General features: G+C 45.1%; 1 protein-coding gene across 1 annotated transcript in view; it reads left to right on the forward strand.

Moving 5' to 3' along the window:
• Positions 1 to 490: 490 nt before the first annotated feature.
• Positions 491 to 13,044, forward strand: part of galntl6 (polypeptide N-acetylgalactosaminyltransferase like 6) — a 159,432-nt gene continuing 146,878 nt past the window's right edge. Inside the window, exons 1-2 of the mRNA XM_029118302.2 lie at positions 491 to 986; positions 1,338 to 1,618. Of these exons, the coding sequence (XP_028974135.2) occupies positions 1,484 to 1,618 (135 nt within the window). The 5' untranslated portion in view covers positions 491 to 986; positions 1,338 to 1,483. The remainder of the gene's footprint in view (positions 987 to 1,337; positions 1,619 to 13,044) is intronic.

Consider the following 13,044-nt stretch of genomic DNA (forward strand, 5'->3'; position numbering starts at 1 on the left):
GTGCCTCAAAAGATATTCAGTGTCTGATTGGTTTTAGTTACCAATCGACCAAACACCAACCTTCTCAGAGGCCTCCCTGGTCTTTGTAGTTTAATCTGTCCTTGAAATTCAATACTTGACCAAGGGACCTTACAGATGGTATTAGAAGGGGAGGTCATTTCCAAATTTTACCAATCATTATTTTACCTAGTCCATGTAAGGTATTATGTGATGTTTAGGCGCATTTTTCTCCAAAACTCATTTAGTTATTTGTCTTGTGCTGTTTTTGTAATTGCACTTTCTGAATTACTTAACAAACAATGAAACTCCAATTGACCTGCTTTGTTCACAATTCCATTAGTTGCTAAATAACGTCAGATAAGTAAGTATGTCTACTGGGCTTAGCCTACCTAACCATGAACTGACATGACCACCCGCAATAGAACATTCCTTGTAGAGTGATCACATAATTACCTGTTTTGCCTCTTTTCAATATTCATTATGAATTCGGCTTTGAATCTTGTCAAGACGTCCATTTGAATGTAAGACTGCAAAATTGCAAAGTGCATTAACCCTGCGAACCAAGACATCACTGCGCTTTGCGCCCCCGTCGCTGTGGTTAGTGCCAAAGTGCTGTCCGATCCTTGCTAGCCCATCTGAATCCCGCACATCGCTCTTGCCTTTGCAAGCGGTGGGAATGTTACCACGTTAAACGCGCACTGCACATGGTTCAAAAAGGCAATAACTAAACCCCGGTACTGAGGAAAGAAACCGCAAAAGGAGGGGGAGAACATCATTTATCCCTCGACGTGGGAGAAATGCATCTCGTGAAAAAGGCTTTTTTGGTTTCAGAGTGCGAGACGGAATCGAAATTCTCTCACGTGCGCGAAGCGGGAGATAAGCTGTTCGGGGGCTTCGTTTTTTGTCATGATTTATAACCAAAATGCGGGCGAAAATTACCTTAACAATCACCGTAAAATGAGGCAACATGCAAATACTCAACGACAGTAAGTCAGTATTTAATGTGTCCTGCCTGTTCAGTTTACCGTTATAGGCTGTAGATGCTACCTTCATTTAATTGAATCTGAAAGATGTCAGTGTCGTTATCATTTCTGGGTAAAATGCTTTGTTTTAGTTTACTGTCTTTAGTTGTTACTATGTAGCCTAAATCGCGGTGTCGTGATGGCAGATTATGGGCGCATAGGCTACAAGGGTGGTATTGTTTCGTATAAGCAAAGTGTTTACGTTAGTGAAATGGCAGACTTCTCAGTCCTCTGCATTTGCTACTAGGCTGAATGTCAACAAGAGATTTAATGCCTAGCCTAAAATATAGGCTATTGTTTTATTTGTTTCTTTAGGTGAAAGTTTGTCAACTGCTCCCGCCGAAGGTGGTTTGCCTAACCGACCAACCAACAATAATTCATCCGGAGTGGCACGTGCCAGCAAAAACGGACACCGTCGTTTTTTGATTTTGGGATTGAATCTTTTTACTTAGGTGGTCACAATGAAGAGGAGACAGAAGAGAGTGTTGCAAATGGCCTTCGTATTCATGGTGGCTTTGATATTTCTGCCGAACGTCGGGCTGTGGTCGTTATACCGGGAAAAACACCTGATGAAGTCGCATGAGGGAGGCGGGCAGGTAAGGTCAAATATCGTTTTCACTGAAACTTTGATACCGCTGGTGCGCTAAATTCTGCGCATGTCCGGAACTGTCATGGTTTTGTGTCTGGTGCTACAAAGTTGATAACAATAGTTTTCAAGTGCATGGAAAGTAAAGTAATTGTTTGATGGATAATTAATTAAGGTATATGATGCACAGTCATGTTTTGAAAAACTGAGGGTTATTAAGAAGGCTCATCAATAGGGTTATGAAGGCTTATCAATCATCATTATCCCATCGTAAGTTAGGCATCATCAACTTCACCTAGCAGCCAGACTGACAGATGGGAAGCCACTCGAGCGCGATTAATTATAATTATTGGCTGAAGCTGCATTCTAGTGATGTGTATATTCACAATATTATTGTATTAGGTAATCAATTACTGTTTCACATAAATTGATTTTAGCTCGTGTGGCTTGGTGATCTCATTCAACACTCCAAGCTCTCTGCCAGCTCAGAGACCTAATGTCCTGCCCAGTGTTCTGTCTTGACTTGCCCATATTTCATTTTTGGAGAATTTATTTTCTGCTGGGGAGTGAAGGTATAACAGCTTGAGTCCGTGTTTATTGTTGCATCTTGCAATTGCATCTTTCTCATTTCCCTGTGATCGCAGTTGGCTTTTCCCGCATGGCTTGCCTTTGCCCTTTGGCATCGCAAGGTCCCGACTGTGTCAGGAACCCTCGTCACTTCATTGCCATTGTGTTTACACGGCCTGGTGTCCCCTGGCTTCCTCTCCGGGTTGAAAGGGACAGAAATATCAGGCCATGGTCATCGTGCGGGACCACATTAACCGTCCTCTCCTTTCCACTGACCTCTAACGTGATACTGAGTCATACTGCAGAGATCGTCTTAAGCTCAGTTTAGAGGTCTTATGAAAGTGGATGGAGTAGATTCAACGCTTCATGGTCTCGTTCTATTTCTGAGGCTTGTTTATCAAATGGGAATGTATTTTTGACTCATTTGGCAGTCATTTTTCTTGACAAAGTGAAACCCTTTGGTTTGTGTCAGTTCCATTTGATGTTTAAAGTGGTTAACTACCTAATGAAAATCTCACTTTTAAAAGTTACCTTTTTTACTTATACCCAAATAATGTTTTGCAATCCTATTATAATTATATGTCTGGCTAAGTGAGTGAACTGGAGAGAAACCAAACAGGCCAATTAAAAATGCCATGGATTATAATGTAATCCTCTTGAGGAAGATGGCTGGCCAGTCAGCGGTATAGAGAAGGATGAGCCAGCCGATACTGTGGTATAGGGATGGATGAGCTGGCCAGTCAATGGTGTAGGGATGGATGAGCTGGCCAGTCAGTGGTATAGGGATGGATGAGCTGGCCAATCAGTGGTATAGGGATGGATGAGCTGGCCAATCAGTGGTATAGGGATGGATGAGCTGGCCAGTCAGTGGTGTAGGGATGGATGAGCTGGCCAGTCAGTGGTATAGGGATGGATGAGCTGGCCAATCAGTGGTATAGGGATGGATGAGCTGGCCAATCTGTGGTTTAGGGATGGATGAGCTGGCCAATCAGTGGTATAGGGATGGATGAGCTGGCCAATCAGTGGTATTGGGATGGATGAGCTGGCCAGTCAGTGGTATAGAGAAGAATGATCTAGCCAATCTGTTCTAAAAAGAAGCATGAGCTGGCCAGTCAGTGGTGTAGGGATGGATGAGCTGGCCAGTCAGTGGTATAGGGATGGATGAGCTGGCCAATCAGTGGTATAGGGATGGATGAGCTGGCCAATCAGTGGTTTAGGGATGGATGAGCTGGCCAATCAGTGGTATAGGGATGGATGAGCTGGCCAATCAGTGGTATTGGGATGGATGAGCTGGCCAGTCAGTGGTATAGAGAAGAATGATCTAGCCAATCTGTTCTAAAAAGAAGCATGAGCTGGCCAATAAGTGGTTGACCTGATTTATAATAACTGGCGCACGCCCACACGCTTCTGTTGTTGAGGTGTTCCATGCCCACACAATTCTAACGTAGAAAATCTTCAGAAATATATATATATTTTTTGTACATACATAATTACCATATTTTGAAAGCGAAACTTGTATTGCACGTGACGCTCTCCAGCTTCAGCTCCTATAGGCGTTTGATTCGAACAAAGCACAGAGAAAAGCAGGCCTGGAACCCTTGCGATGTGATCAATGGGACAGGGAGCAGTAACACAGGCGAACTGATGAGCTCCTTCCTGATTCTGTGATTCAGCGCCACTGAGCAGCCAGGCCCGATCCTCAAAGTGAGTTGAAAGACCGTGCGAAGCGGCAGCGTTATGCTCTGAGGAAAACGTCTCATCCTCTGTGGAAGGCAGCGGAAGAATGGGAACTTCCGTTGGATCAGAAATAAATCCCCTTATGTCACCCCGTTTCCGCCCCTCAAAGGTCTGAGTTCCACACGGCGGCCTATTGCCTATTTAGTGCACTCGTTTCCACCCAGGCCCGTAGGGCCCTGATCAATAGTAGTGCGCTTGGTAGGGAATAGGGTGCCATTTTGGACCGAGTCCCCTGGCTCAATGTCAAAGCAGCTGAAGTTTCACACACCAGCCAGCCATAGAAGGAGAAGGAAGCCTGGCCTGTATCTGTTTGATTGTGCCATTTTGTCTGCAGCCAGAGTGAGATAATTGACATTGCGGATGGGTGTTTCCGCTTGGCTCGATTAGCATCTTAGCTAACGAGATTGGCCCCCTTGATTTAAGTTTCTAATTGAATCGCCATGGCGATGATCAGGCCATTATTATCATTGGTAACAGGTATTTCACACTTAATCAATGCACAAATGTTTTTTGGTGTTATGAGGACATCATGAATTGCCATCATGTTCCATGTTTGATGAAGCACTCAGTGTTGTTTTCATTTCTCCAACTACGTGTGTTACTGTGCATCTCTATATAATGATCTTTTTGAAGGTACCTAGTCTCCCACACACAACCCCTATTATGAGTAGGTGTTCCCCTAAGATGTTTCTATAGCAGCAGGCACTGGCCCTGGAGATCACAAGGAAGTAAAACATACAGTACGTTGTGCATTATACGTGTACACACATTACTTTCTGCAATACCACCCTTGTACACCATAGATACCAGCTGCAGTCGTACCCAGGCACACCCACACACGCACGCAAACACACACACATGCAAACACCAGCACTCATGTGGTACTCTACCCTCTAGAACCGTGATGACATACCGAAAAGTGACAGTGGGTGTGTTTGTTTGTGTCGGCGCAAGGTGTCTGGGTACTAATTTAAGCATCGCCGACAGCAAGGTAACAGCTGAAGGCGATGTTACAGGATTGCTGGGAGCAATGTACAGACTGGGTCTGATGAGCTTCAGGAAGAGATGGAGAAGTGTGACGGAAGGCAGCGGCCCATGATGCTTTACAGCATCTGCTTGGTTTTGGATCACTGGGAAGACTCAAGACCACAGGTCTACGGATCTACCACGTTTGGAGGAGGTCTTTCACCGGGCAGAGCCAAAAATGTGATTGATGGGTTTGCAACCGCAAAAAAGGCCAAGACCGCTGCCCGACCGTAGATCCAGCTGAAACAATCAGTTGGAGGGTGTCTCCCACGGACCGAATGCTGTTGTCAGTATCCATTTGGCAGAAAGTGACAATTGGATGGGCGACGCGGTCCTTCTAATTAGGCTACCCACAATGATGGCATAGTGAGGAGATGCATCATAATGCGAATGGACACACCGAGTTGAGTGACAATGTGCCCACGGAAGCGTGCCGTACCAAATGTTTTAGAACGGAAGTAAGGGTTGAAATGACAAGAAGGGATGTCAAAATAATTTACAGAGAGTGAAAAAGATTGAATCTGTTGCCAAGTGTGAGCTGAGAGAGATTATTTTTTTTTTTAAATTGGCATTTGTGAGGAGTGTTGCAGGGCTTGAAAGGCAAACTACAGTTTTTGTTACAGAGGACTGGTATGTTGATGACACATTTTAAAATCTGCCTGTCTGAGAATCCCCTTGGAGGTACTCAGATCCAGACTCCTTGAGGAGATGTAGTGTTTGTATTTGGCTGGAGCACTGAATATGGGAATTTTGGTGTAAAACACAGAAAGACTAACAGGAATTCACCTGTGACCATGCTAACCACCAATGAATGGACCTGTTTACCATGCTATTGTCACCCATCTGAATCTGAATTAGATTATAATGTGAACTCCCCCGTATAAACTGTGAAAGAGACTTTGCAATTACCATACAGAAGGAAAACATTATGAATGTTGTAATTAAATGTAACTGTCAACGTTGTTTCAAGGTATTGACTCATATTGACTTATATTACAGAGAACAGTTTTCTTAACGACTTTGTTAGTTTCCTTCTGTTTCCATGACGCCTCATTATCTTGCCTTTTCATTCATAACATTAATATATTTTTTCTGTAATGACAGTTTTAGAGAATGGAGCAGATTGCCTCTCTGTTGATAAAGCCTGTTGATACGGCCATACAGCTCATGCTGTACACTACAACAATTTCAAAGTAATTTACCTGTCCAGGTTTCTGGATTTGAATGACTTATGACCTATAAATCATTTATAAATGAGAGATGTAGTTTTCCTTTCCAAAAATGTAATAAAAAAAAATGTGAACAGCAGCATTTCTGTTTGGGAGTGGTGCTGGCATACCCAAACAACAGAATGTTCTGGTCGTGTACCGCTCGTAAAACATCTTCATTGTTTTATAGGCCTCTGATTAGCCTGCAAATCCTCTTCAGGAGGATGAGATCATTCACACTTGGGCCACAAATCCAAGAACGGGACGAGTCAACATTCTCCACATTATTTAGCCAAGAGAATGTGAACCGTTAAAAGTTTTTATAGAAAGTTCCTTTATGCGTATTGCGCGACACACCTGCACGGTTTTTTGCACGTGGGTGGCCAGGCTCGTTTTTTAAGTGGTTCCAGGTTTCAAGAATGGTGTAAATCAGTTTGTTCACACGCATCTTCAGAGTGCTCTTCCTCCTCACTACTCAGACTCTACTCAGATCCCGCGTAGGCTTTTACTCAAGACCGCCTCCCACGAGTAGATTTCAAACCCGATTGGCCACACGCACGCTGTGTGTTCGTAAAACGCGTTATCAAGTTTTTCTTCGTCCTCACCTGTATTCGTCTCCTTAGTCATTTTTAAACTTGATTTCGTCATTTTGCAGAACCCCGAATTTGCCCGGCGTTGCGGGCCGCTCGTATCAGGCGGTGGAATGCGTCGGCGCTGTTTTCACGTCTTTCTTCGAGATTAAAGGGCACTTCTTATGGAGTGACTGCCTGACCCCGACTCCCCACTGACCCCCCAGCTCCCCACCCCCACCGTTCCGTGATATAAAACCACTTACTCACCATCGCTGACTCTCAGGAGACAAGAAGCAGGCCCAATCATTTAGGCTGTGTCCAAAGCGGCACACCGTGTTGTCTTCATCGGGGCTAGTGGAACTCGGGTCGATAGTAATGCACTATCTAGGTTGGAGGGGGGCGTTTGGGACGCGTCCCCCCCCCAGCCTTGTGGTGTGGGCATCTCCATTAAGCTAATAGCACTCCAATAGCTGAATGAAAGCCTCTTGAGTGCTTGTTTTGTTTTTCCTCACCTGCCTTTTGAAGGTAATGGAAATGTGGCTTGATGTAATCAGTGCCATTGTATTGCATTGCACAGCATTGTTGACACCACAGAACACGGTATATTGGTTGTGAACTATAGGAAGTGAGTATAGCCAGGTTGGTGCCGAGCCTAGGATATCGTGTGCGCACGTTGCCTTTTGGCAGCGCCTCGGACCGCACAGACAAGTCGGTGTGTCTTCGGTCACGAACGCCCCCATACACCATACCAAGACTGGGTCTCAAATGGAATTAAATTCCCTCCTGGTAAAAATGTTCACAACATGCGATATAGGGTGCTATTTTTGGTGCTATTTTTGGTAGTTCTCCTTAACTGGGGTACATAACATGAGAGGAATCATGCTCGATGGGCAATGAATTGTCCCCGGCTTGTCCAGCTGTCCCTCGACACAGAGGGGATGGCTGAGATATGGCTGTTTAAACTGGCACCTCTGACTGATTGACTGACTGACTCCTTCACTGATGTGATTGTTATTCAAGGCGAGTGGGGCCTCTCGTGTTTTATGGCCCCTCTTCTCCTCGGCGCCGGCATTGTACCGCCGTTTTACGACGTTTAAAACCCACTGCTCAAGGTGTTATTTGTCATCTCTGACGGTGAAACATAACTAACAGTTAAATTAGACATCCAGTTTAACAATGTTGCTTGACAGAGGGTGTAAGAGATTAGCATGGGTGTGAAGGGTCCATTAAAGACAATCCGAAATCAACTGTTCTATTAAGTGGCTCCCAGGGGAATAAATTATCAGGGTTGTAACTGTCCACTCCAGTTAATGTGAAAAACAAGGCAAAAAGTATAAGCTGGTATGATACAAAGAATTTGTATTAAATTAACTGCGGGACGTTGTTGACATCCTGCCTAGCACTGTGGTTACCCCCGACAGCACGTGCGTTTGTCGTAGCCCCGAACCAGCGCTCCCAATTCAACTCGACGAGAGATGGACAATTAGTTGAGTGGAATCAGGTGTGTGTGGCCAGGGCTACAAGGAGAATGTGTACTGTTGTGTGTACTCCAGGACCGGAGTTGGGAACCACAGCCTTAATACAACCCCGACGATCAAAAAAAACTACACCAGTGTTTCCCAATCCTGGTGCTGGGCACCTGAAGGGGTGCACGTTTGAGTTTTTGCCCTAGCGCTCACACACCTGATACCAATGAATGACTTGATATTAGGTTAATTATGTCAGTCAAGTGTGTGTTAGGGCAACATTTTAATCAGGTGTGTGAGTGCCACGGCAAAAACAAAAACGGGCAGAAATAATTACAAGCCAATATTATTCTTGGGCTTAGAACTCACCGATGGGTTCACTGTAAAACAAAGTCTTCAAACTTTATATATTTTTTAAACTGTACTGTCTCAAAGGACAGTTTGAATGTTCAAGTTCAAAATGTGGTTCAAAATGTATTTTGTCGGAGCCGCCACCTCTATACAATTACAATTCCTCTCTCTCTGAGCAAAACAAATCAATATTTATTATCTTAATTGATTCATGCTGGGATCAAGCCAGCCATATCTTCCAATCAAATCTGCCTTTGTCACCCCCCCCCCCCCCCCCCAACCCCCACCCCCACTATGACATTGAGCCAAATTCGATTCAGCTCTAAAATGGACTCGGCTCTTCATGCCCTTTGTCAGCGTGTCACATGTCGAATCAAGTAGTAGTCGATTAATAAGAGACTCTGTGTCCTGCTGTGTATTATTGAATAGTAACCTTTGTTGTACACCACATTTAGAAAGGGCAAAAATAGACCCGTTCTGCGTCTGACAGAAGGCCGTTGTCCCAGTCATATTTTGAAAACGCCTCTGCTGTCCTCCTCTGCAGGTCTACAGCTGAACTATCGTGGGCACGTCTGACGTGCTGAGTGACTGTCTGTCTGTGTGGCACGGAAGTTGCTTCCACCAGGAACCGCTGGCGCGTTTTAGGCTTTGAGCGACGTGACTTCAGACCACAGCACTGCTTAATGCATCCCCGAGTCCAGCCGTTTCTTCTTCAGCCGGCCGCGATAGTTACTGATAACTGTCCCTCTGCTCACCGACAATGTCAACCTAGATCTCAACTAAGAGCGTAGGGGATAGCTGATTGTTGTGGGGACCAGTTGAGGACCTGAGCAGTCTGGTGTTTTAGTGGTCAATGCCATTGCCTCCAGTGTACATATACTGCTGTAGAATGGGTTCGATTCTGTCCCACCTCTGTTTGCGTGCCGCCTTTCCTCTATCCAATGAAAATGTCCATGAAGAACCTTACTGATTTGTAATGTTAAAATATGCATTTTTCACGATGTCTGAAGAACAGCAGGGCTGATTAGATGGTACAGGAAGAAACTGAATCGCTGCCATGGATAGAAGGCTTTACCTAGGCTCAAATATGAATGAGGTTGATAAGTATCTTTTAATATTGTACCGATTCCTCTAGGCTAATTTGAGCAGGGGTCCTGGGTCATGGATTTAAATTCATTTCTATTCCTTCCCTCCGTTCTCCCTTTAATGAACTCCTTTTTTCCCTCCTCCCTCATTTTTCCTCCCTCTTTACTCCTGCTAATTCTACGACGGCACAAACGTGGCTAATATTCGCAGCTCGATCCTCTGCGTTACCCGGTGTCATTAGAAGCTCACAGGAAGTCTATTAGAACGGTTTTGTGATTTATCTCATGTTGAAAATGGCGAGATTGTGAGGAAACGTGTGCAGTCCAGTTAAACCAGGTGGTAAGCTTCAACCGTTGATTCGGTGGTTTAGCCAGGCAGTGGAAAGCGGGTCAACATGTAGCCCAACCAAACCAGACGGAACGTTGAACCTGAACGGGGCCTTCCACTCCGCTTCAGCCTGGCCTAAGATGTGTTCCCTGTGTTCTCAATGCATCATCATTAGCCATCTGCTGTTGGCTCTCTCCCCTGTACCTGCCTCCTGAAGAGAACTCACTCCTTGAGAATTGCCCTCCTCCCGAAACAAGTGAGGCCGCACTGTTTCTTGTTTGGTTCATCCTCCAGGAGGGGAGTGGTGTCTGGGTGAGGGATGCGTGAGGGATGCGTGCGCCCAGCTGCGGACGTGCCGGGTCTGGCTAAAGAGAGGAAGGGCTTGTCAGTGCTGGTGACGGACCGTGAATCCAATGAGTGAGTGATCACTCAGTCTGTATGCAGAGACGCCGGGGACGGGTTTGACTCTGTAAAGTTTGGAATTCTGAATTCTCTGTTTTTCCTGTGGAGGCAGTTCATTGGGACGGTTGGGGTAGTACACACAGCATGGCTCACTGTGTGTGTGTGTATGTGTGTGTTAGAGAGAGACAGCTACAGAAATGTGTGTGACAACAAAAACTGGGAAGTGTTTGCTGCCGTGGCGACAGACTGATAAGTGCACCCTCCCACACAGTGGGAAACAGTGACATACAAACAGAGCGAGGTGGGCACTGTAGTGTGTGTGTGTGTGTGTGTGTGTGTGTGCGCATGTGTGTGTGTGAAAGATGTGTGAGATTTGAGGGATGTGAGTGTATGTGTGGGTTTTTCCTCCTGCCAAGGCCTTTTGATTCCCTACAAATTGTTTTGAGCAGAGAAATGCACTCTGTCACACTTCATGCTCTTTCCCAGGACGATTTAAGAGGAAGACGCACACACACACACACGCGCGCCCGCGCGCTTGCACACAGACACACAAACTGCCTGCTGGCTCTCTCCACAGATGAGGAGATTTCCTGAAACCCTGACAGCACCGGCTGCACTGAATGCTTCATCTTTAATCACTTCAGATAATTTTGCTTACTATGGAGGTGCTCTGTGAGTTAGAATGTCACTCTTGTTCTTTTTCAGATTTTCTGTTTTGGGTCAGGAGCACAAACAAATCTGTCTGTTTAGGTTTTCCTCCTTGCAAAAACATTCCATTATTTAGTCTGCCCATTGCCTGTATGCTGTAGTAACAGCTGGCCAACCCCATGTATCTTGTGTCTTGTTGACATGGCTGTTCACAGAGGCTCTGGGGGTTGTTAAGAGACTAGCTCCTTCCTCCTCTCTCTGCTCCTCTCTGCTCCATGTCTCTCTGGTTTAGAGTTATTAATGGCCTCGTGTCCGCTCATACAGCCACTTCCTAATTACACTTAGCCATCCAGATTAATGGGGGCCTTCAGACGGCTGCATCTGCCAACTGTACCTTTGTTTCACCCAGCTGATTGATGAGAAGTGAAGCAAAAGGAATGTCCACGACCCCCCTGCGGAATCCTGGTGCTGAGAGGTCAGAGGAGTAGCAAGGAAGGCTATCACCAGCCGTGCCTGAATTGGCCCGGAGCACGTCGGAACAGAGTATAGCAACTCACATCTTCTTTGGCTTGAGTAGCGTCGCCTCAGAGCAGAATTTGTTGCCTCTTTGTATTCCCGTGTGAACAGATCTATGTGTTTTATGATGTTGTGTCCGGGCTGATATCGAAAGGCATTTGAGAAATTAATATTAGGCAAAGGAGAATTGATTAAGACTATTGAGAGGATTCTGGTGGGCACCATCTTGTGTCTTGAAAGACTGACTAGCTAGCTTGATCAAACTGCATTGATGGATGTAATTCCTAAATGCAATATTGGCTTTATTGTCCGGCCAACTGCATTGGCTTGACGACTGTAGAAGTAGGTCAATTATTTACATAATTTCCTTGTAAAGTCACTCTCTGTCACCTAAAATCCCAGAGACCTCATCGAAAGTAAACTCAGACGTTAAAATATGTACAATACGATTTTAAGGAATATTAAAAAGTACACCAAAGTACCAAATACGCCCATGATGTGTTAGTGTCAGCAGATGTACGATAGCAGCCTGTCTCTTTCTGATGTGTTTAATTCTTTGATTCAATCCCCACCGCCTCAGTGTGACAGGCAGACACTTTGCAGAGTGATTTGTGTACATGGAGCTCATTGTTTTTTTCCCCCTCTAGCCCTGTGATGTTATTTGTGTTCCAGAATCTTCAGAGACGTTCCGTATAAACTCCCGGGCTGGTTCCCTTATGACATCAGACTCAAAACAAGCACAGATCTTCGTTAAGACGAATGTGTCCCTCCAGGCCCTCTGACTGTTATCTCACTGCCTCACGCCTCTCGTTTCACTAAAAGTGACAGATTGCAGTCATAATATATATTCTTTTTAAATGGGTTATGCGGAAATATAAAGATGGTTTGGGATATCAGCCCTTTAAAGAGGGAGTGCTGTTGCTGTGCATGTGACTGTGTGAGCGCACGTGTGTGTCAACGTTGTCGAGAGAATCAACAAAACCCTTCGAAGTAGCCTTGCTCCACACATTTACGTAATTTACCAGATGCCTTTTTATCCAAAGCAACTCACACTACCAATGAGAGTGTAGTGCTGTTCATGAGCTTTGATGTCGGGATTCAAACCAGCGATCTTTCTGCTACTGGCCTGTGATGTGCTGTCTGGAATCTGTTACGTGCCCAAATGAGAGTATGTTTTCTTAGAGCAAAGTGGATGTGATTTCTCCATCTGTATGAATTTGGTCAGGTCTTGCATAATTGTCAACATGCTCCGAATCCACAGCCTCTCTAACAAGTACCAATGTTCTTGTTTTAATTTGCTAGTTTGAATGTGGTCCCAGTGTGTCAATGGCTCTCGCCTCGGAAACGCCAAAAGAGCTGTAAAACAAAAAAAAAAAGCAAAAAAAAAACTTTGGCTAATTTTGCCGCGCATCTGTCAGGGTTACAAATTACCTTTTATTTGCATGATGTTTGTGTGGTGGCACTCTTGTGCATGAGTCCCCACAGCTATATTAATTTAGACAGCGCTGGTGTTTATCTTCACAGCTCGGG

The sequence above is a fragment of the Esox lucius genome, chromosome 25 (assembly GCF_011004845.1).
Source record: "Esox lucius isolate fEsoLuc1 chromosome 25, fEsoLuc1.pri, whole genome shotgun sequence".
NCBI classification, from domain to species: domain Eukaryota; kingdom Metazoa; phylum Chordata; class Actinopteri; order Esociformes; family Esocidae; genus Esox; species Esox lucius.